The 25,323-nt window shown below is 45.9% G+C and overlaps 1 protein-coding gene across 2 annotated transcripts; it reads right to left on the bottom strand.

Annotated features, from left to right (window-relative positions):
• Nucleotides 1–415: 415 nt before the first annotated feature.
• HEBP1 (heme binding protein 1) lies at nt 416–25,244 on the bottom strand. Of its 2 annotated transcripts, none has more exons than XM_039239954.1 (4): nt 25,079–25,244; nt 17,765–17,903; nt 15,812–15,992; nt 416–977 (listed from the first exon to the last, which is right to left on the bottom strand). In XM_039239954.1, the coding sequence occupies exons 1-4, from the start codon at nt 25,154–25,156 to the stop codon at nt 854–856; spliced, it is 522 nt and encodes a 173-aa protein (XP_039095885.1). In that variant the 5' UTR covers nt 25,157–25,244; the 3' UTR covers nt 416–853. The 2 variants fall into 2 exon arrangements, with proteins under 2 accessions (XP_039095885.1, XP_039095884.1); XM_039239953.1 differs by having other exon boundaries at nt 416–981; nt 25,079–25,242.
• Between the last annotated feature and the right edge of the window lie 79 nt (nt 25,245–25,323).

Here is a 25,323-nt window from a genome sequence, read left to right on the forward strand (position 1 = left end):
GACGCTTAACCGACTAAGCCACCCAGGCGCCCCTGAACCTGTGCTTTTTCTAACCTCATCTCATCGCCGTGAATATGTCCTCCAAGCAAATTTCCTGCCTTCAGGGATGTGTAACAGAATGTGACGATTTTTCTCGCTGGTTTCCTCGTGTGACTCCTAGAGCTGTTTGTGGACCACAGCTGGAAAAAGGATCCTCAACTCACGGTTGTAGACTCGTCACAACGCAGCCATGGCAAATGTCTCTGATGTAGAGACGGTCAAGCACCCGGCACACGTCCTTCTAGCCCGGGATCTCTGGCTCTATGTTCTGGAATGAAATTTGGGCTTCCTGTAACAGTAAACATACTAGTACTCATAACGATGTTATTTATGAGACTGTGGACTCTTGGAAATAACTATACTTAGAATGGCTATCAGCTGTTTCAATCAAAGATCTTTATTTTCAGTGTCTTTTCAAAGATCTTATAGGAACCACGATGAAAGATCATGCACAGATCACATTTTTCCCTCATTAGCAAAAATACAGGTTCGATACTTTTGAAAAAGCCGTTCTGAGTGGCCCAGAGAGCTGGGAAAGAGTGGCTGATGTTTTTTTTCTGGGCTACCACAGAGCTTTCTAAGTCAGTTAGAAGGATGCCCGGGCTGTATTGCTTCCCACCACGAGAAAAAGCAGAGACAGAATACGCTGATTTCAGGAAACTGGCAGTGAAGGGCTCAGGAGGAAAGTTGGTTAAGCTTTTGCTCCTCCCTCTCCCCCGAGGAAGTGGACACAGAAACACACGTCCAGAAGGTCTAAGTCAGAGCATTCCTCATGCTTTCACCAGCCAGACCTCGTTGCGGCGTCCGTAGGGCTTCATGGGAGGGTCGTACCCAGTGCAGAAGTAGAGGTCACTCCGGCAGGTGGCTGTGCCCTCCAAGGCGGCCCGCAGCTGAGTGGCGTGCGCGACGTAGTCGGCCTCCTTGGCATAACCGCCAAACTGGCTGGGGGAGAGGAATGAGGGGCTGGTTATGAAGAGACATGATCTCCAAGAGAGGTGAGGTCTTTAAAAAAAGAAGTAACTTGCCACTCTCACTATGACAAGCGCCCGAGAGCAGTAAGATAGCTCGTCTGCTGCTTCCTAGATGGGTGGGCTTGACCCTCCTGAGCCTCAGGTCTTCGCATGGACACCGGGGATAGGCTGTCTTTTCCCTCCAAGGTTGTAATGAGCATTAAGTATAGTAATGGACGTGAAAAACTAATGCAGAGCCTGAAACACAAAAGTCAAGTCTTTCCTTTCTGGAATCTTCCCGAGGGACGGCAGGCTGACCTTCCCATCGGCTGTGCCTTCGCCCTTCTCTCTAGATCTCTCTTACTGCCCGGGCAGCAACTCCTCTGGGCCCCCCTGGCTCTAGCTGGGGAAGGAGGAGGAGACAGGGGCGTTAGCGAGGGTGGAGCCGCAGCTAATGTTTCTCCCCAGGCAGAGTGGTGACAGGTAGCAGCTTTGTTAAAAAACAGAGCGACCTGGCCATGTGTAGCAACATGGATGGAACTAGAGGGTGTTATGCTGAGCGAAATAAGTCAGGCAGAGAAGGACAAATATCCTATGTTTGCACGTATAGGAGGATTAGGAGGAACTTAACCGAGGACCATGGGGGAGAAGAAGGGGGGAAATGGGGGGGAAAGGGAGAGAGGCAAACCATGAGAGACTCTTGAATGCTGAGAACAAACTGAGTACTGATGGGTGTGGGGGGAGGGGGAGGGAGGAGATGGGCATGGAGGAGGGCACTTGTGGGGATGAGCACTGGGTGTTATATGGAAACCAACTTGACAACAAACTATTCGTTAAAAAAAAAACCCAAAGAAACAAACAAACAAACAAAAACGGAGCGACCAAAGGCAGGGTCGGGGGGAAGTCTTGGGAGCCCCCTTGGCAAGCTGTAAGCATGCCCCACATAAAGAAATCACTTCTAATAAATCTCCTCTCCCGTTCAAATCATGAGAGCCTTCTTTTTCCAGCAAGTAAAAAGACTCCTAAATCAGGCTTTTCTCTTGACGGCAGAAGGTGGGGACAGAGAAGGAAGAAAGCTTGCCTTTTCAAGATGATTATTCCTCCTTACGTCATCTGCCTACGCTCCAAAATTCATCCTGTGGCCTACCCTAAATATACCACCCTAAATCTGAGCTGCACTAAAATCTTTATTAGAGTCAAATATGTCCCCAATTCTAATGAGCTTTATGACTCAAAAGTCTGAATCTGCACCAGGCCAAGATTAGGCCAAATGCATTATTTTTGGCGGGGTTCTCTGAGTCACGCTTTGCTCTTTTATAAGTGGTTAGTCATGCTCGGCAAGCATTCAGCACGTTGATTACAGGGCTCCTGATGTAAAAACACCCAGGATTTCATCTTTAAGGGATTGGCCCCTCCAATGTCTAGACCATCGCCAGAGAACATGGACGGCGCCAAGACCGATTCGGAGGAGAAGAGAGTGAGATCAAGTGTATCGAAGAGGGGCTCTAAGGCAGTTCAAGAAAAGTTGAACTCTAACTCAACGAGAGGATTAGCGCACCGAGGATGAACATTAAGGAAAGACTGTTTAGGCAAGAAAAGCCTACAAGACAATGGCTTATTTCCAAAGAATGTCTATAGGTTGAGAGCCACTTGCCTGAGACGAATCAGATGCTGAATGTAGGAGGGTGGAGTGGCCCCTGCATCCCCCTCTCACTCTGTGACACTAAATTTTATCCTTGAAAATGAACAACATTGGCCCTTTAGGCTGCTGGGTCTTTGAAGCGTCCAAAGAAGACGTGGTCCTCAAATACCTGCGTTCATCAGTCGGGAGCCGAAATGGCTAGTGTGTGCTCACCCCTAGTACTGCTGCCCTGTTCTAGCTCCTGGTCTTGGGGACATGCTTTAAGTTCTCTGATCTTCAGGTCCTTCATCTGTTAAATGGGGCTGACAGCAGAATCTCAGAAGGCTGTTGTGAAGATGAGGGAGAGAAGGCTGCGGACTGCTCAGCACAGTGCCCGGCGCAAAGCAAGCCCACGACAAACAGGCTGTTGCCGTCACGTTGCAGCTCTGCTCAGAACAGCCATCCAGTTCCCTGCCTTTGGGCTGAGGGATGTGACCGCAGTCTACAGTAACGTCAGGAAGCCCGGAAGCCAGCCTCGTAATGAAGAACTGGCTCGATAAACAATCTCCCCTTCTCCACTGGACCCTCTCCAAACCCTGTGTACACTTTCACCCTACCCCCCAGTCATTTTCCTGTTTTCTCCTTGTTCTTTCTCTCACTCTTTTTTCTTTCTTTCCTCTTCTCTCCTCCTTCCTTCCTTCCTTCCTTCCTTCCTTCCTTCCTTCCTTCCTTCCTTCCTTCCTCCCTCCCTCCCTCCCTCAGCACTTGTGACCCTCTGACATACTATATAATTCATTCATTGTATTCATTCTTTATGGTCTGAATTCCTGGTAGAATATAGGCCCCAGGAATCCAGGGATCTTTGTTACTTTGTTCCCTGGTGTATTCTGAGCACGTAACACAGTGCCTGACACATATTAGATCCCTTGGCTAGATGAACAATTCTGGGATAAACAATAACAGTATCTTCAGGCTGACAGACCTCAAGATGATAGCACTTAGGTCTGTTGGCTTCCATATTCACTAACTCATTTAATAAAATCTGAAGCACATACTAAGGGGACAGTAGTGGTAATTTAAACAAGAAAACTGGATTGGCTGGAGCCACATTGGGAAGGGCCTTGAATGCCATGCCAAGGACTTTGAACCTGATCCTAGATGCAAACGTGGACCCACAAAGGGTTTGAAAGTAAGAGGCTGACATGATCAGGTTGTGTTTTGGAGAAATCCCTCTGGTGGCAGTGGAGGGAAAGAGATGGAGTCGCTGAAGGTCAGGAGCAGCCAGGTGTGAGGTGGAAAAGGCCTTCGGACAAAGGCAAATGTTGAGAAGTGTCTGGGTATGGGGGGGAGGGCAGGGAGAGGTGGAGGAGTCGAGGATTCTCCTGGCTTCTAGTCAAGTCTCTGGGTCCAACTGGTGCCACTAACCAGAATAGGGGCATGTTGATACGAAGGGGCATCTGTGAGATACATTCATGCAACTATTATTGTGTACATAAGTGTGTGTTGGGCACTGTGAAAATCTCCTCGACCTAGGCAAGAACTGGAGTCAGAGATCCTGATTTGGGAAGAAGGTGGGCCTAGTGATGGCTCTTGGGAGTCATCAGTGAGTAGTTAACTGACTATCATCACAGTAAGGAGGGAGATGAGGCCTGGATGGTGAGCACACGGAAGGAAGGTCAGCAGTTCGTTCTTGGGAATCCTAGTCCCCAAGGAGTGAGTGCAAAAAGTGGCCTTGGCAAGGTCCACGGGAGAAGGAACTTGTCTGAGAGGTACAAGGTGACCCAGCAAGGGATATGGAGATGTCATCATTTGGGGACTTTTAGGTTCATTAAAAAAAATTATTAAAAACTATTCCCATGTGGAATGAGATGCTGATAATGAGGCTAAAAATTTCCCTATTGCTTCATCATGGAAGTATTCTACTAGAAAACAAAGTGAGAGGGCCACAAAACAGATACGTGTGTTCTCCTTGCTGGTAAATCAACCAACTCACCCAAACCCCATCACAGAATCGCATGAACAGGCCAGAAAACCAAGCCCTACAGGGCATGCGGTCCTGATACATGATGCAGGCTCAGTGCCCTTTCCTCCACCTCTTTACGGGTAAGCCGCCTCCTTCCTCCCTGCCTCAGCTTCCACGCTACCCACCGAGGATAACACAGTGCTCTCCAAGTTCACAAGCACGTCTGAGTGTGACTTCAAGAATTCTCGTAAAGCACTCGGAGCTCCTCAAAGGAAATCAACATGAAGTCTCATATACTAGTTTTGTAAGCCTGTTAACAGGTCTCAGTCACCGTCTTCAAAGAAGCTCTCCTCTGGGGCACTGGATTTTATCTCCCCCCATGTCAGAGTTCAGCATTTGGAACAAAGAATTTCGTTACTATGGGAATCGAGGAAAGACACCCCCCGCCCCCGGATTGCAGAAACACAAAAGGAGCTGACTAAAAAGGTCTAGAAGAGGTTGAGGTGGGGGGGTGTGGGGGGGTGGATGATGGAGGCATCAATGAGGCGGGCCAACACATAGAGGCTTTGGTCCAACGAGGCAAAAAAAAAAACCCAAAAAAACAAAACAAAACAACCCAATTAAAACCCATAATGGTTCAGGCATGCAGTAAAGTAGGAAGAGAAATGGACAGTCTGAGCCTGACCATCCAACTTGGTCTAAAATTTTATCCATAAGTCCACACAGATTTGGGGACAGCCTGCTATGCATGTAGCTCTGTGCTAGGCAAAAGCAATATAAGATCAGGGTCTGATACTTTCATACCACCAGGAAAGAAGTCACACCATGATGCATTTCATGCAATCGGACTGAACTGTGTTTATGGAGTTGAGCATCACGGGCACCAGACACAAGCTAGGCACACAGAGATGTAAAGATGATGAAGACATCTCTCTACGCTCTCGAGGTCTAACTGCAGTGGTCAGGGCAGAAACACACATAAAGATTATATAGGGCAGCAGGAAGCGCTAGAATGAAGGTCGAAGGTACAAATGGAATGCTCTGGGGGTGGGGAATAGGGAATGATTGGTTCTGACTTAACAACATGGAGAGAAGGCGCTATGGCGGCCCTGATATTAAGCAACTGTTTATTGAGCATCTCTTCTTAATGCCAGCAATGAACAATATGACAAAAATGCCTGTCCTCACACAGCTTCCAAGAAGAAGCTGGGGAAGAAGGGCTGTCGGAGGAGCTGAGTGAATGTGATGAAAGCATGGACACGGAGGCTGCATGTGTGTATATTTGAGGGGGGGCCCTGAGAGGTGGGGGGTGGCATGCCCTGAGGTCAGGTAGACACGGAGTGGGGCTCTGTTATGGATGGAATGCCATGATAAAGCATTTTTACTAGGCTTCGCTGCCTGGCTACCCATTTGGGGACCCAGCCCAAGGTTTCCCCCCCCCCCCCACCCCCTTCTCATTTGATTAGTAGCTTGGGCTTTGGTCCCAAACCCAATGTGTGTGTAAGTCAGAGGCGGGCCCGAGGCCCATGACCCGAGTTGAGCAGCGGGGGGAGGCGGTGTGATCGGTCCCATGCTTTATGGCAGGTGGTGATAAAAGGACAACTTAGAAGGGACAGAGGTGGAAGAAGTAGAATCAGGAGGGCATGGCAATAGTTCGGGCAAGAGGCGCTGAAGACTAAGGCAGTGTGGACGGAGGTGCTTGCTTGCATCTATCGCTCCAGGTGTTCTGGAATATGTAGCCGCAGGGCGAGCTGAATCATCAGATGCGAGCTCTATGATCTATGTCTACAGGGAGGCAGAGGGTCTGAGGACATTTCCAACGCCTTGATATACTGGAGGACCCCACCCAGAACATTTTCATACGCTTGCCTTAAAAACCTGTGTGAAATGCCTAAGATGGCATGACATAATGAGGTGGCATTAAAGAGCTAAAAGAATGACGTGTTGAAACTTGTAAGTTAGGAGGTATAACAAAAGCCATTTTTTTTCTTGCAAATGCCCCAAGAGGTCCTTAATAAAAGGGACAAGGCCTTGTTATGTTGAATGACAACAACAACAGCGCACGCGCACACACACACACACACACACACACACACACACCGCCAACTAGGGGGCGACCAAGGCTGGGCCAACAGGTGATGTGGGAGGTGAAGGAATCAGGATGACATTTGAACGGGATGAACAGGAGGATGGAAGGGACCTTTGGTTAAGACAGAACGCAGGGCATCAGATGCGGGGAGGGCATCTGATTCCATTTCCATCGTTGACGTGCTGATGTGGGAGGCCCTGGGGAGGTACTGCGGAGACGCCCTCTGGGAACTGGGAGCGCAGTGCTGGTGCTTGGGAGACGGTAGCGCTAGCCGCGTGGACTCAGGCTCACCCACCCAGAAATGGTGCCTGAGAGTCCCTTCCAAGCACCCATTTGTAAAAGACATGCGGGACACCTCATCGGTTGTGGGGGGACATGTTTTTGGACTCAGAATCTCATCATTGGGAGGCTCTTAGATGGGAGGCGGCTTAAATATCAGAGGTATTCAGCAGCTATTTGCCCAGTGGAACCAAACTTCCCAGTTAGTACAAACACTGCATAGCATACCGGCTGCCCATCTCTCTAGGCGACGCTTAGACTCCCTCTTGGGCAAGGGCTTCCTCACTCTGTTACCTGTCCCTCTAACTGTTAGATACTTCAGGCCAGAGTGTTTTTGAGTAAGAAATATGCTTCCCTATAATCTCAACGCACAAATACCACTTCTTATCTCGGAAATACCAAAGTCCTCAAATAGCTGAGACATCTGTCTCTCGTCTCTCTTCCCCACTAGAATGTTCTTCCTGGGAGGAAAACCTGTGAGGTTGTCCTCAACAGGACCTACATCAATGCTTGGCACAGAATAAGGGAATAATGAATACGCGGTGTTTTTGAATGACTGAATGAATGTGTAAATGGCCTCACCTTAGGCATCACGTTGAGTCTGATGATTGGTAAGACATTCAAGGGAGGTGGAGAGATGGTCAGGCTGGAGATGTACTGATGGAAGGGTGACAGCTGAAGCTATGGGAGGGGACCAAGATCTTTAGGGAGGACAGCAAAAAAAAAAAAAAAGAGAGAGAGAGAGAGAGAGAGAAAAGAGAGAGAGAGAGAGAAATTGCAGGCATGGCAAAGACCATACTTTTATTCACTTATTTATTCACCAGCTTTTAACTGAGCACTGACTATAGACCAGCCCAAGGTCCTGCCTTCATGGATATCCTAGTGAGGGAGAAGACAATAAACAAATGAACAAATGGGTACATAACAGGTGAGGTGAAGAAAAATAAAGCAGGGTAGGTGGAGAGAAAAGGAAGGGGTGCTATTTTTGAAAGAACGGTCAGGCGAGGCTCCTTGAAATCGAAAGGACAGAGCTTGGGTATTGAGCTGACCGAGGAGGCAAGGGTGTATAATACCACTCTTGGCCTGAGTCTCCTGGGATTACAGATGGGTGCTGGAATTATCTGGGAACCTGGCTAACACGGGTCTATAGCTCCCTTAAACACTAACATGGGAACACTCCAGAGGCTTAGCGGTTGCAGCCTTTCTACCAAAGTTATTGTTCTCTAGGCTGAACTTCCCAAGCTGCAAGTGTCTTCAGTTAGGGGTTGGTTATTTATTTATTCATTCATTCATTCATTCATTCATTCACTTACTTTGAGAGAGAGAGAGAGAGAGAGAGAGCAGGGGAGGGGCAGAGATAGAGGGAGAGAGAGAATCCCAAGCAGGCACTATAAGCACAAGGCTGATGTGATGCTTGATCCCACAAACCGTGAGATTGTGACCTGAGCTGAAATCAAGAGTCTGACACTTAGCTAAGTGAGCCACCCAAATGCCCCAAGGGCCTGGTCATTTAGAGAGAAAAACATCAGCATCCCTAGGTGCCTCATGGCTGACAAAATTGTGTCATGTGCACACTTAACTAGACCCTAACAACAGTGCATCATAAGCTTTATTTTATTTTATTTTATTTTAATGTTAAGTTTTTGAGAGAGCAAGAGCATGAGTGGGGGAGGGGCTGAGAGACAGAGAGACAGAGAGAGAGAAAATCTTAAGCAGGCCCCATGCCCAGCATGCAGCCTGACATGGGACTTAATCCCATGACCCTGGGAAGGGTCAAGAGCCAAAATCAAGAGTTGGACACTTGGGGCACCTGGGTGGCTCGGCTGGTTAAGTGTCCGACTTGGGCTCAGGTTAAGAGCCCTGTTTCTGGCTCTGGGCTGACAGCTTGGAGCCTGCTTTGGATTGTGTCTCCCTCTCTCTCTGCTCCTCCCCTGCTCACGCTCTGTCTCTCTCAAAAATAGGTAAATGTTAAAAAAAGAGTTGGATGCTTAACTGACTGGGCCACCCGGGTGCCTGTAAGTTCTATTTTATGGATGAGAAAACTAAAGCTCAGAAAGCCCAACTCTTAAACTCATAATTATTAGAGCTGAGGTTTGAACTGAAGTATATCTGTAATAGCCTGATTTTTTTTGTTAATTCTAGTAAAACTGGACCTGATTCTCAGAAGGAGGTGAAGTAAGAAGAGAAGAGGCTAACTCTCACCGACTGTCTACCTAATGTCTAGCATTGTATAGGCATTTATGACACCGCATTTCATTCTCACACAACCCTGTGGGTTAGGTACTCTTACCCCATCTTATACCTGGGGAAACCGAGGCACAGAGAAGCTCAATAACATGCCAAAGGCCACTGAACTAGGATTGGATCTCAGATCACCCTGACAATGAACTTCGGGTTTCCAACTCTTTCTTTCATACCCAGATATTTCACTAAAGCCGTCAACCCTCTCCTGCCTTTGGTCTCTGTTGAACTCAGTGCTGTGTTGCGTTGAGGAGACTGAGCTGTAACCTAAGTGGCCTTTGTGGAACACAGAGGGAGAACAGTGGTCTGGAATGTGGCCACTCATCCCATAAGTGTGAGGGTACTTCTATTGCCTTTTATGAATACTAAAAGGATTCTGATAGTATTATTCTTTCCTAGCCTCTTAATTCATTGACTGGTAATGTATACTGCTAATAAATGTATAATCCCTTCTAAACATCCCTTCACAAGGTCATACAAAAGGAAGACTGAATGGAGGATGCAAAGCTTTCATTTTGGAATTAGTTTTTTGGTCATCGAATGCACTTACTGTGTACTTGAAACAGTTCTTTTGCCTTCTGTTATCTTCATTCACGCTGCCTTCCACGTTAAGGTACTTTTAAATGTACATTTGACTTGCAGTGACACCAGGTGGCAAGTTGAGGAATAACACACGCTAATTTAGGACCATGTGTTAGGTTAAATAAAAAAATTCACTAAGCCATGCTAGACATGCTAGACACCATATTTATCACTCATCTGTTTAGGTTTCAGAGAATTAAGAGGAAACTTCCACAGTCCTGACGTTAATAGTACTTTTAAAGAGATACCCTCGCCCACCATACGGAACCGGGGTCCTTGGCGAAATGGCTAATTCCGGCTCTAGACCAAGAAATGCCAAGATGTGCTTGACCCACTTTGTCATACCAGAAAACAAAGAAGCACTAGAGTCACGTGGAAAGGACGAAGAAACCAATTTGAAAAGGCTCCTGCTGGTTAAAGATGGCCAATTTGAGCATCAGTAAGAAACACATCAATTATGTTGAAATTCGTAGGTTTATACTGATACTCAAAACACAGATCTACACTACCTTGCCTGTGAGGATGTTCAGGAATGAAATCATTATTCTGAAAACGTAGAAGAAGGCAACAAGCTAAAACATGTCTTGCGTTTTCTCTAGGACTCCATCTCAGGGAAACCAAATGGCAGACGAGGAGAGGTTTCTCTTTGCATGAAAGTATTCCAGCTAATAACTGAAGGAAAAATAGAAGACATGATCGTTTTACCAACTCTAACAAAGAAAGGCCTCTTTGGGTAAGGGTGATCTACAGACACTGACCTCACAAAAACAGAGGCAAGCAAACATTATGAGCCCCTGATGGAGGGATACAACACCACCTATGAAACATCCTTGTTGAGATCTGATTATGCTTCTGGTTCTAACTATTAATTTACAGGCAGTGCTGCAGGGAGAGGGACATGTTGAAATGTCACAGAAAGGCAATCGGTACCATTCAGACTGTGGGAAACAGGACAAATGACCCATAAGCAGCAAAGAAAAATAAAAAGGTGTAGAGGTGAGGAGAGTCACCGATCAGTAAGAGCTTAAAAGGCGTACCAACCCACTGCAATGGATGGATTTTATTTGGATCCAGGCTCAAACACTTTTAAGAACAAATGATCAGGTAGTGAGAAATCTGAACACCGGATGTATTTTATAGCATTATAACATTAATGAAATGATGTTTAAATTTCAGGAGTCCTCAGATATTATGATTGTGTTTTTAAAAGGTCTTTCGTAGTCACACTGAAGTATTTGTGGATGAAATAATATAAGGTCTGGAATTCGCCTAAAAATAACCCAGTGGAGGGGCTGGGTAGTAGTTGTGAGGTTACTCATGACACAGATTTGACCTTGAGTTAATTATCATTGAAGGTAAGTGATGGGTTACATAGGATTTCACTATCTTATTCTATTTTTTTGTAAGTTTGAAAATTTCCATACTAAAATGTTAAAAGAAAAAAATCATACCAACTCATCGCCCCGGGTCTGGTCAAACAAACAATTCGAAGCCAGCCCGGTCTGCTTTAAAGGCTTCTGTGAACTGATTTGTGAACTGTTTAATCATGTCAATCCCATTCCTCATAAAATCAAAAAGGGCGAAGGGAAAAAGAATTACTGAAATTTACCACAGGTTATGAAGTCATTTGTAAAGACAAGCATCTTAGGAGCTACTGAAGGTACTCTTTGGCAATAATTCTAGGAAGATAGGGAAACTGTCTTAAAGAGCATGAGGGACTTCCCAAGCTTCTGGGATTCAAACGAAAATGGTACTTATTCATTGGAGTCCACCAGGCTGCCTCCCGAGACACCATGGAAGAGAATGGAACAGAGGGATCAGGTATGAAAGTCAGACAGGGGAGACAGATGGCACAAGATTTAAGGAGGCGCTTACTCTCAGTGCCAACCCTACTCTTGGACAACTGTGAAAGTGGGTGCCTCTTTAAATTCTGTGCTACGGGCACCTGGCTTCCCCACTCTAGTCCCTGCCCTTGGGAAAGACGTTCTTTTTTTTTTAATGTTCATTTATGAGAGAGAGGGAGAGCAAGTAGAGAGAGAGAGGAGATGACAAAGAATCTGAAGGAGGCTCCAGGCTCTGAGCTAGCTGTCAGCACAGAGCCCAGCTTGGGGCCGGAATCCATGGACCGTGAGATCTTGACCTGAGCTGAAGTCAGACGCTTAACTGACTGAGCTACCCAAGCACCCCAGGAAAGCCTTTCTTTACTTGGAGTTTGCTTTCTCTGCAGACTCTAGTGAAGGCTGGAAAATCTGATGACTGGAGAAAAACTCGTTTCCAGTGTAGGCGGCCCAGCTGCAGTACACTCACTGTCCTCTGGGGGGCCCTGCGTCACCTGGCCTAGGACTGCCCAGAGCAGCCAAGCTTACCTTCCCAGCATTAGTGCTGGCAACAGAGAGAGCCGCATCCTCAGGTGCAGAGTTGGGGTGGGGCAGTCAAATAAGTGTGTTTGGAGGCCCCTGGGCGTGGACAAAAACTCTTCAGTGCAAGATTATTTGTATATATATATACAAATATATATATATTTTTCAATATACAAAAAAAATATATATATATATTCACACATATGTATACATATATATATTTTGGGTTGTTCTAGAGCAGGAGCAAATCCACACCTATAGTTGATGCTGGTGAAGCTCCTGGTCTCTGACTATACATGGTTCAGGCCTGCCACCAAGTACGATTTTGAAAACAGGGGTCATTGATGATCTATAAGAGACTTGGTTTCTGAAGGGAGGGTGTGGCTCAAAGAATAAAAACATGCAACCGTGTGCACCGGTCATGCTTTATAGTCAAAAGGAACACGACCCCATTTGAGGCCCCGGCAACAGGAGTAGAATGATAATAGGATGCATGCGTGCTCTGCTCAAAGGACCACAGACAATGAACAACTAAGGGGTGGCAGTCCAGCTCTGCCAAATACTGCCTGCCCTTCTGGCATTCAAGGAGAGCGCGGGCTAAAAAGGAGATCCCCCAAGTCCTTTATGTATTCATGTACTCATTCACATATTCATGAGCCCAACCTACAACTTGACTTAGATATTCCCGGAGTTTCCTAGAACCCTGCTGTGCCTAATGTAGGTGTTCAGCTTAAGCTGCGGGGATGCTCTCTGTCCAAGTCAATTTGGCAACTGGTAAAGGCATTTATTCAGATACAGCGCAAGTGTTTGTGTGTTGTAAGCTGAAGAAACCGAAGGGAGAAACTGTCAGGACTCGGTATTTCTTAACTTAATTCACCGACAATATAGAGAAATTAAGAAAACAATCCTATTTCCATCAAATAGGAGAAAATATCTAGGAATAAATTTAACCAAGGAGGTAAGAGACCTGTACACTGAAAATTGAAAGACATTAATGAGGAAAATTGGATAAGACACAAATAAATGAATAGATTTTCCATTCTCATGGATTGGAAGAATTAATATTGTAAGGATGTTCCTACTACTAAAAGCAATCTACAGATTCAATGCAATCTCCATAAAAATTCCAATGGAGTTTTTCACAGAACTAAAAAAACAACCCTAAAATTGTATGGAACCCCAAAAGACCCTGAATAGCCAAAGCAATCTTTAGAAAAAAAGAATAAAGCTGAAGCATATTTCCTGATTTCAAACTGTATTACAAAGTAATTATAATCAAAACAGCATGGCATTGGCATAAAAAAAGATATACAGATGAAATGAAATGAAATGAAATGAAATGAAATGAAATGAAATGAAATGAAATGAAACAGAATGGAGGGCTGAGAATCAAATCCAGGTGTATATGATCAACCAATTCACAACAAAGAAGCCAAGAATAGTCTCTTCAATAAACAGTGTCTGGAAAACTGGGCAGTTACAGGCAAAAGACTGAACTTGGACCTCTCTCTATCTTACACCACCCACAGAAATCAGTACAAAATAGATTAAAAACTTTAACATAAGACCTGAAACCATAAGATTCCTAGAAGAACACATAAGGAGTTAAGCTCCTTGGCATCAATATTGGCAACCATTTTTTGTATTTGGCAACAAAAGCAAAAATAAACAAATGGGACTACATCAAATGAGAAAGCTTCTGCACAACAAAGGTAGCCATCAACATAATGAAAAAGCAACCTACTAAATGGGAGAAAATATTTGCAAATCTTAATTCCATATAAGGAATTAAAAGCCTAAATATATAGAGAACTCCTATAAATCAATAGCAAAAGGGCCAAACAATCTGATTAAAAAATGGGCAGAGGGGGCGTTGGTTAAGTGTCTGACTTTGGCTCAGGTCATGATCTCATGGTTTATGGGTTCAAGCCCTGTATTGGGCTCTGCTGACAATGCAGAGCCTGCTTCAGATCCTGTCTCCCCTTCTCTCTGTCCCTCCCCCGCTCACACACACACACACACACACACACACACACACACACACTCCCTCTCTCTCTCTCTCTGTCTCTCTCTCCAAGATAAAGAAACATTTTTAAAAAGTGGGCAGAGGATGTGAATAGACATTTTTTCGAGGAAGACATACAAAAGGCCAAAAGACACATGAAAAAGTGCTCAGTATCACTCATCATCAGTGAAATACAAATCAAAGCCACAGTGAGATTTCACTTGACACCCATTAGAATGGCTATTATCAAAAAGACAAGAAATAACAAGTGTTAGCAAGGCTATGGAAAAAAGAGAACCCTTGTGCACTGCTGGTGGGAATGCAAACTGCTGTGGCCACTAGGGAAAACAGTATGGAGGGTTCTCAAAAAATTAAAAGTAGAACTACCATAGGATCCAGCAATTCCACTTCTGGGTATTATCCAAAGAAAATAAAACCGTTAATTTGAAAATGCACCTCCACGTTCACCGCAACATTGTTTATAATCGCCAAGATATGGAAACATCCTGAGGTCCATCAACAGATGAACAAACAAAGATGTGGTACATAAACACAATGTAATATTGTTCAGCCATAATAAAAGGACAATCTGCCCTTTGCGACAATAGACTTTAAGGGCATTATGCTAAGTGAAATAAGTCAGAGAAAGGAAAACACTATACGATCTCACTTACATGTAGAATTTAAAAACCAAACAAACTCTGAACTCACAGAGAAGAACTTGATGGTTGCCAAGGACAGGGGATGTGGGCGGAGAGTAGGAAAAATGGTGAAGGTGATCAAAAGGCATAAATGTCCAGCTAGAAGATAAATTAGTCCTGGGATATAATGTAAAGCAAGGTGACTATAGTTAACTATATACCGTGATAAATATTTGAAGGTTATTAAGAAAGCAGATCTTAAAAGTTCTCATCTCAAGAAAAAGAAATTGTAACTATGTCAGGTGATGGATGCTAACTAAACATTATGGTGATCATTTCATAATATTTGCATATATCACGGCATTACATATTGTACACCTTAAGTCACCACGATGTTATATGTTAATTACATCTCAGTAAAACTGGAATACAATATAAGTGTAATGTAAATGCTTACTCCAGATGATTAAGGAGTGGTGATGGATGTCAGGTGCTACCCCTGGATGTCAAAAGATTCCTCTCCTTACAACAATAAGATAAAAACAGAGGAAGAGGAACTTAGGGCTAATGGGGGGGGTGGGGGAGAGGGGAAGGGGGGTGATGGGCATGGAGAAGGACACTTGTTGGGATGAGCACTGGGTGTTATATGGAAACCAACTTGACAATGAACTAGGAAAGAAAAAAAAGAACACAAAAGAAATAAGCTTGAAATAAAAAAAACCCAAAAAACAGAGAAAGAGGCAAACCATAAGAGACTCTTAAATGCAGAGAATAAACTGAGGGTTGTCGGTGGGGAGGCGGGGGAATGGGCTAAATGGGTGCTGGGCATTAAGGAGTACGCACCTGTTGCGATGAGCACTGGGGGGTCATAGGTAAGTGATGAATCACTGAGTTCTACTCCTGAAACCGATGCTACACTGAACATACACTGTATGTTCACTAACCTGAATTTAAATAAATATATTTAAAAAACAAAACAAAACAAAAAACCAAGTAGAGCTACCCTGAAAAAAAGAAGAAAAAAAAGAATCCTCTCCTTACAGAGAATAGACGGTGATGCTTTCCCTCTCCTCGATCTTAACGCTGTCATCGGTGGGAACTGGCGGGTTGCTCTGAAACTGGTTTGGAATCCGGAACCAGACTTTTAATTTCTTCTGTAGGGAGCCATCCTCACTTGGAAACACGGCAAAGGAAATAGGCACTGTCATGCCCATCCCGATTCCTGAAAGCACGAAAACCCACGGAGTGAGGGTACCATAGGCAGAACTGGCTCAACACAAAAACAGACAGACCTTGCTCAGGACTGTGAAAGATGTGCCAGTCTCATTCTTCTTCCAGGACAGGATGTTTTTTGTTCTTGAAATTAATAATAGGTATTAAAACTATGTGGTCAGTTACACACAAAACACCTCTTATTTGTATGCTTTGGAAATAGGAGTGTAGTGATTCAACTCGTTTGGAAAACGTTATTTGCTAATATATATCAAGGCTGTAAATCGATCAGCATCTAAATACTCTCAATTTAAAGATAAATTTTAAGGAAATAATCTAAAATATGGAAAAGGCTATAGGTGACAGGATAGTCATTGCAGCAGAATTTATAACTGTGAGAGACTGAGAGCCACATAAGTGTTCAAAACAGCAATGTGTCTAAGTAAATCATAGGTGCATGATACAATATGAAGTAGCTATCAATAATTATGCTTAAGAAGATTATTTCGCAAAGGTGGAAAAGTGTTAAGAAACAAGTAGCAGAAGAATATAGAATTGCACAAACACTATGATTACATTTTAAGAGCCTATTAAAGGACGCCTGGATGGCTTAGTCGGTGGAGCGTCCTACTTCAGCTCAGGTCATGATCTCATGGCTTGTGAGTTCAAGCCCCGCATCAGGCTCTGTGCTGACAGCTCAGAGCCTGGATCCTGCTTTGGATTCTGTCTCCCCCTCTCTCTGTGCCCCTCCCTTGCTCACGCTCTGTCTTTCTCTCTCCCAAAAATAAAGAAAACATTTTTAAAAAGCTTATTAAAAAGCCCATAAGAAATACATTCAGAAGACAATAATGATTCTATTATTTGGGGTGCTGTTGTGTTATGTTCAAGATTTTCTTTAACGAGTTTTATAATTTTTAGGTATATTTTCTTCTTAAATGAGAGTTATGACACTATTAAGAGGGAAAAGATTTCTTCCTGACCTCCCCCTGGTTGACTTACGATTCAAAGCCTGATTATTTTGGTCCTAGTAAATGTTACTGAGGTTAAGACCAGTTTCTAGCTTTCTAAGTTATCAACTTGAGAAATACCCTAAAAATCAAACATCATATCTCTTTTTTCACCTGGCTTTCTGATCCACTTTGGGTTTGCACTCATCGTAAAGAGCAGTTTAAATTAGAGAGCTTTAGTGTTACATTCATATTAAATATGGTTTTCATGCTGACAGGCACACTGAAACTTCACGCCCATCATCTTACAAATAGGGGTGCAGCCCTCACACACTGCCAAGTCTTCAAGAGTGGAACAGCCTAAAAAGCCTCAGACCCTTCATTTGCCAGAACAGAGCTGGGACCCTGCGGTGCTCAGCACTCACTGAGCCTCCGTACGCTGAAGGTTCTAAGCGGCCAGGTCGGGGGACTGAGCAGGGAGGTTCAGCTGCAGGCAAAGTTCTCAGGTCAGAGGTCGGGCTGGCTCTGTGACTTGGCTTCCTTCACTCAGTCATGATAAACACCGTATGGCTAAAAACCCCGAGCACATGTTCGGGCCTGGGAGAGAAGCTTGGAGGCAGCGATACTAAGTAGGGCTACCGCACGAGGGGGAGGCTGGGAGGAAGTCAGTATGGTCCCCCCACCGAGCGTCCTCATGCACACAGTACAAGTTCACACGCCACGGAAGCACGCGGTGACAGGTGCCTTGTGGCCCCTCCCCGTGTTTTCCGCGGGTGACATGAGCCGTAGCAACCCTGCCTCCGAGACTAGAGCCACATCCCTCAGGAATACTCACTCTTGTCGTTGGTGCCCCCTACATACTTCATGACCTTGGGCATGGCTTCGCGCAGACCCTCATCCACGGGCTTGTCCGTCACTTCCACCGTGGCAAACTGCCCGCCTTCACAGGTCCTCTCCTCGTAGGAGACTTCTTCCTAGGGGCGGAATGCACGTGCTTCAGAGAGGTAAGGTGGCAACGTGTGGCCACTCCAGGGCAGTAATGGTCCAGGTACACGAGCCCCCAGCTGCTGAAGAACTTTCCATGACGAGCCCGGGCATGGTGGCAGGGTAGAAGAGACAGACAGTAGGGGTACGAAGGGCCATGAGAAAAAGGTTCTGGAATTTCTTACAAATGTAGAGTCAGCAGGAAAAAAAAAACCTCATATAATCAATAGTCTCAGGGAGTTAAGAGACTGCCTCCCAAGCCACTCAGAACACCCCCCAGGATGCTATAAAAATAGAATGTCCAGAGATCAAAGGGCTCTTCGAAATTAAAAATATAACAGAAGTGAAAAATTCATTGGGGGAGATCAGAAGATAAAGAGGAAAGAAATCTTCCAGAAAGTCAAGTGAAAAGGCAAAGAAGGAGAAACCAGAGGAGAAAAGGACATCAGGGGATCAGGCCAGGAGATCCAACATCTGAATGACAAGGAGAGCCAGGGAAAAGGGAAGACAATTGGAAAGGAGGAAACAAAGAGATACAACAACAACCCCACAGACTCCAAGCCTCATTCTAGAAGCCGGGCCCCAGGGCAAGAAGGACCAAAGTCGTTCTCTCCACTTTGTACTCCCAGACTCGGCTCCTGTCTCGCTAAATGGTACCCCTCCCCCACTCCCCTGGATACCCAGCTCCACTACTTCTCCAGAGCCTTCCTGGGGGGACACCCCCCCCAGCATGACCACTCTCTGTGTGGGTCTCTGCCCTAAGGTCCTTTGCCATAGAGACCCACACAGATCTCCTTCAACCCTTCCCCCTCTTTGTTGCCCTGTGATATCGCAGATAATTTCGTATTCCTCAACATACACTATAAGACCGTTAAGACTGTTTTTCAAACATTGAAGAGAATCAGGATACATAACAAGAAATGCATGCATATATATATATATATATATATTTTTTTTTTTTTTTTACAGCATGTTCTATCAAGAAGAAACAAAGTGTCACAAAATAATACTTTACCCTTAGGGAGGGGATACATTCTGAATCTAGCCTTTTCTTTCCTCCCTGTTGACTTCCACTCTACTCAAGTGAATTTTACGCTATTCCACTGAAAGAAGAAACAAGTGCCCTAATTGGATGCTTAACCAACTGAGCCACCCAGATGCCCCGAGTTAGTTACTTCTGATAGACATTTGTATGCCTGCATCAAACTCAGAATAGGGGCATCCAAAGTCATGTAATGGACCCTCATCTCTCACAACTGGAGAAACCAATGACAAGCTCTCAATGGAGAAAAGAGCTGGTTGGCTCTTTCCTTTGTTCTTTCCTTCCTTCCTTTATTCATTCAACCTCCAACCATGGGGCATCTACTGTGTGCTGAGCACTGTGCCAGGCACTATGATACAGAGAAGAGAGACATCAGGAGGGGATGGGCTAACACAAGTAGCCAGGAAAACAGGTAATAATCTGATGTTTAAGAGGAGAGGCAGGGTAGTGTGGGAACACAGATTACTTAGGTTATTTTGTAGGGCACGGGTGCATGTTGATGTGTTTGGTTAGGTCAGGCTGACTTTGAGGTGCTTATACATCATCCAGCTGGACATTCAGTCCCTAATGCACTGATTCATTGAATAAATATTGAAAATCTCTGCCAGATGCTACAGATTTGGAGATTAATATGATACGGGCAGTCTAGTTGGGCAGTGAGTAGATTATGAAATTATTGTATGATGTAGTAAATGTTCTGATAGTTCGGGGAAGGCGATTCCAGGGAGTGGGCCCCACAAGTGTAAAAGAGGTACAGAAGAACAAAATGCTGAAGGTGAAGCATGCAACTAGGGCTGGATCAAAGGCGGTCAAGCAGGGCACAGCCAGAGGGGCCGGACGCACAAAGAACTCATAGGCCAGCAGAGGGAGGATTTTGTAACCACTGTCCCAGTGATGGTGAGCCGAGCATGCAAATCAGTTGCCCCTAACCCAAATTAATTCAACTGACTTTGTGATCCATATAGGGAATTTCGAGTGGGAGGGGACCCAGAGCAGAAAGGAGTTCTGAGGATGGTATAGGTAGGTGATCTGTGCTCTCAGCCTGTCCCCCAGGCAGAAAGTCCAGGGCCAGGGAAGAGGTTGCAGAGAAAGGAATCCAGTTTGACTCAGAGAGAGAAGGCTCCCATGAGAAGTCTACCAACCCTTAAGGCTCAACTCAACCTCCTCCTCCCGAGCCATCCCTCCTTCCTATGACTCCAAAGGCAGATAACACTAAGGTTAGGAGGGCCCTTTCATATCTATCTGTTCATCTGCCTCCTGTTATAGATGAGCAAACTGTCGATTGTGCAGCTGGACACGTGGGTCTACAGCTCACCAAGAGACTGATACAGGGATATAAATTTGGGAGTTATCAGCAAAAGGGGTAGCTAAGGCTGTGATTGAAGCAAAGATTGCCCAGGGAGCATATACAGAGGATTCTGTATCACTTCATCATGTTAATGAATCCCTTACCTACAAGCCTTCATTCACCAAGTTCTTAACCTATCCCAGGTGGTCGGGCATCACCTAACTTCTATCCACCTTTCCAGCCACACTCAGACCACCTCCTCACTGGCCTTCTATTTCCTTCAGTGCCCATGGTCATTCCTGCCTCAGGGCCTCTGAACCAACCTGCCTCTTCCTCTCCCTGGAATATCTCTTTCCTGTCTCTGCCTGAGGAACCCCTACTTATCCAAAAAGTCCCCACCGAAAAGTCACTTCCTCAAAGAGGATCCCAACTGAATACAAGTTCCCATGGCATTTTGTATGGGCCCTAGTCCTTTGAGGAGACAAGAGTGATTGTAATTGTAACAGAAAAATAATGTGTTTCACCTCCATCTGCAACCGTAGGCTCCACGGGGCCGGGGGCTGTCTGTATCTCTTAGCATGTACTACTGCATCTTGCATAGAGTAGGTACTAGAAGTGTGTGTGGGAAAGGAGGCTGTGGAGGAGAGCCTAGTCTTACCCTAATGACAAGGAATACAACAGACATAGCTGGGTAGACAGATGAGAAACCAGTCTAATTACATCTATGCTGGAGAAAAGTGGGGTCACAATGTCCAAAGGTGGTACAATGACAGCTCCTGCCTGTTTTCACAGCATCTGAGTCCATACACTCTCATTTGAACACTGGATCACTGTGAAGATTTAGGTTTGAGAGACGGATATTACAAAACCACTCTAGTTCTCCAGGGAGAATTTAAATAGAGTTCTATTTCTGTGGAAAATAAAGTACCTAGGTTAACACAGTTAACACATTTGATTCTTCCAATTTAATGTCTTTAGTGTGTTTCTTTGTCACATGGAGCATAGTAACAGCCCACTTCCGCCCCAGATCCAGCTAGCTCATGCTCCTAATCAGATGAAGATTCAGCCCATGTCTACAAACAGCAATATTCAAACACTCAGTGGGAACCCTGACCAAGTTCAAATCCCCGACAGGGATCTTGCAATGGTATTTGCAAGGTCCTCAGCAAGGTCAGTTTTTTTTTTTCCTTGCCACCTGATGTGATGGGCGTACATGTTAATTCTGGAAGCCAGCTTTCTCATTATAAGAAAATAATAATAATCAACCTAACTCGGTACTTTCTATGTGTTGGGTATTATTTTAAATATTTTGCATGGATTCATTCATTCAATCCCTCCAATGATCCCAGGAAGGAGTCAGTGTCTTTATCTTCATTTTCAGATGAAACTGGAGCACGAGGGGTGAAATAACATGCCCAAGTTACAGTGGGCAGGTGGTTGAGCCAGGATTCAAACCCAGGCTGTCGGGTCCTAACCAACGTGCACAGACTGGGGAAAAAAATCCCATAAAGATGTCAGTTATTAATATCAGTCCTGCTCTGAGCATCCACAAGACCCACCCAATCCAACACAGAGAACAGTGTGTCCTCCTCTCTCCCGAAGCAATGTGGAAGGCACCTGATAAGGTCTGTAGCAGCCTGGACCTCCCCCATCACAATCAGTCCTGAACATCTGTTGAGCCTGAACCTGAGGGACACAGGGCACACTGTCTGCCATCAATTTGCCCAGGAAAGTAGGCAACAGTTCCTGACCCAGACTCTTTCCAGGATAAGTGAGACAATTTCAAGGAGAGTCTGTTTTCAAAATAATAACACCCTGAGTTTGTACACACACACACACACACACACACACACACACACACACACATTTTAAAAGGTTTATAAATACCTTTGAATAGTTAAGTAATTGTCACATTCACATGGTCATTCTTATATTACAGTTGAGGAACTTCAGGGTTCAGAGTGGTTAGGAGGTCAAGTAGCTTACCCCAAATTACCTGTGCAACTAAAGGGATATTAACGCCATACCTAGCCAAGTGCTAGGTACTTTATTGAACTGCTTATAATTGGTTATCTCATTTAAACTTCCAAACACTCTTATAAGATACAAATTATTATTTCCTCTCATACTTAGCTTCAGAGAGGTTAAGAAAGTTGCTTGTGACCACACAGCCCATAAGAGCAGAGCTGAGTTCTGACATGATGATGTGACCACATTTGTAGGGTGCATTAGCTTACAAAGCCTTTTCATGTTTTTTAAAAAATGTTTATTTATCTATTTTGAAGGAGAGAGAGCACAAAGTAGAGAAGGGGCAGAGAGAGAGAGAGAGAGAGAGAGAGAGAGAATCCCAAGGAGGCTCCATGCTCAGTGCAGAGCCCTACGCAGAACTCACTCTTACCAAGATCATGACCTGAGCTGAAATGAAGAGTCAGATACTTACCCAACTGAGCGCCCTGCATTTTCACGCCTTTTAAAAATTTAATATTTATGGTAACACTGGGAGCAGATGGGAAGGATATTTCTATATCCATTCTACAGCTGCAGAAACTGAGATGGGTCAGGTTAAATGATTTGCATCAGCCTACCAGCAACATCCCATATGGCACTATACTCCCATCAGATGTTGAGGGAAGATGCTTACTGGGGAGCTGTATTTGTCCCTAGAGGCACCAAATCAGTGCAAGGTGACACTGTATCCATAAGGGAAACAGAAACTACTGGAGTATTTTGAACAGAAGAAGCACCTTGATTCAAGGAGTTAATTTCATAGATAACAGAAGAGCGGAGATGTCCCCGCACAAAGCAGGGGGACAACCCAGAGGCGAGTGAGCACCTTAGAGGAGGCAGAGGGAGGATTATGTCACCTGAGCTCAGACACCTGGATCCCTGGTGGAAGCTAGAACCATGGTGGCCTGTCTAGAAAGAGCTGGAGCCACAGAGAGACTCTTGGTGCCAGAGACCTGATAGTTTGGAGAAACACCTTCTCCCCTTCCTCCTACCCTCTTATCTCCCACTAGTGCCTCCCACTGGGTGAACCTCACTGCCAGCCACCTGACGTCACAGCCTGGGAAATAGGCAACTGGGTTCCGCCCCCACTCCACACGGAGAAACGAGAGCATAGCAGGGAGTGAGAGAGGAAGGGAATCTGTGGGCAGACCCTGAGTTTGCAATGGTCTCTTAACCCAGAGAGACCAAGTGAGCTGGCTTCCACTACAGAAAGCTCTCTGGAACCTGTTGGTAACATGTGGATTAAGCATTAGGGCAAACAAGCACCCTAGACCTCCCTGGGCTGAGGCCACAGACTGGCAGGCACATGGGCGTGATCCAGCCCCAGACAGATCCAACGGCCTACAGCTTACAAACATTTGTAGGCAGCTGTCCGCAGTTAAAACCGACATATGTGCACAGCCTCACTCTGTGAGGAATCCCCTAGTCCTTCCTCCCTCCCCTGCTTGTTTTTCTTCATAGCCCTGATCACCATCTGATAACGGTATGCTTGACCTGTTTATTTGTTCTCTAGCCACTAAGACATAAGCCGCATGAGGACAGGGAATTTTCTCATTTTTTTTCAATGCTTTATCTCCGCAGCCTGTAAGAGTGACTGGCACACAGAAGACACTCAACAAGTAGTTCCTTGTTGAAAAAATTAATTTTAACTTGGGAGAGTTCACATGAAGAATCTGGGATTCTGGTTTTCCTTCAAAATCTGGCAGCAACCCTGGTTTCCATGTCTGTAAAGCCACATTACTACCTTCGCAGAGGGGGCCCTGAGTTCTCTCTGCTTTGCCTCAGTCTCCACCTTGCCTTAGTGCTTCACAAGGCCAGCGCCACTCATTCCCATTACCTGCCTGGATGCTTGTAAGCATCTGAATATGTCACCCTTGATCTGGGATAACCTTGGTCACTCTACGTGCTGCTGAGGAAGCCGAGAGACAGATGAAGGGACAGGCCTCTGGTTATAGTTGCTTGAAGAGTGCAGACGAGAGTCTAGTTGAGGGCTTTTGTGTGACCATTTGTATTAAGTATCAGAACTTGGCCGCCACACAACACATACGAGATGCGGAGCTGGGAGCTGAGTCTACAAAGTGCACAAAGTACTTGTCTGCAGGAAGACTATGACCTAGTGGTGGCCTCTGTCTTCAGGGGACAGTCCAACCTGCTTGTGTTAGCACTGATGTAGACTTGGGGGGAGACAGCAGTTACGCCCTCTTCACCCAGCCTGAATTCTAGGACCCAATTCTGGGAGTTCCACTGGCCAACATACAATTTCACAGCTCTGGGCCTTTGCACCTGCTCTTTCCTGTCTGTGCACTGCTAACCTCCCTGAGGCCCAGCTGAAGACACCTCCTCAGGGTGGGCCCCACCATCAGCCCCTGGCAGAATGGCTTGTTCCTGCCCCCGGTCTCTGTGGAGCACAGATCTTGTTCCATTATACTCAGTCCTCCGAGAGTTGGGAGTTTCTTAAGGACAAGCACGTTTTCGGCCTTTCTGCCACCGAAGGTCTCCCAGGAAGCAAAACATCAAAATGCTTGGGATGTTGAAACGAAGGAATGCAATCAAAAGGCGCTGTTTTATCGCCATGGGGGACTCCTCCCTCAGAGCAACCTCCCCTTTCTGTCGGCCCTGGCCTGCTGCTCTCGAGTTCCCTTACTTCCTCCTTCCCAGGTTCCGTGCTGGGCACTGGGGAACCGTGCGCCTGCCAGGAGCCAAAACGCACATTCCGGGGCACGGCGCCGTCCCACCGGCCCGGCAGAACCCGCTCCGCCCCCGTCCCGATCAGGGTGCGGCGCGAGGCGCAGCCCCGTTTCAGGTCCTCGGCAGCCCTACGGGCCTACCTTGCCCCCTTTGCTCAGGACCTGCCAAGGCCACGTCTCTACGCTCCCGAACAGCGAGTTCTTGATCATGCCCAGCATGGTGAGGCTGCGGCGCTCCGGACGCACCTACGGACGCCGGGCTGCAGGGGCGGACAGGGCGAGTCGGGCGGCGGGCGGCGGGCTGGGCTCCCGGGCCCCGCCCCCCCGGCCCCGCCCCCGCCGGCCCCGCCCCCCGCCGGCCCCGCCCCGCCGGCCCCGCCCCCGCC

The sequence above is a fragment of the Hyaena hyaena genome, unplaced genomic scaffold (genome assembly GCF_003009895.1).
Source record: "Hyaena hyaena isolate Hyena2069 unplaced genomic scaffold, ASM300989v1 scaffold_164, whole genome shotgun sequence".
Classification (NCBI taxonomy): Eukaryota; Metazoa; Chordata; class Mammalia; order Carnivora; family Hyaenidae; genus Hyaena; species Hyaena hyaena.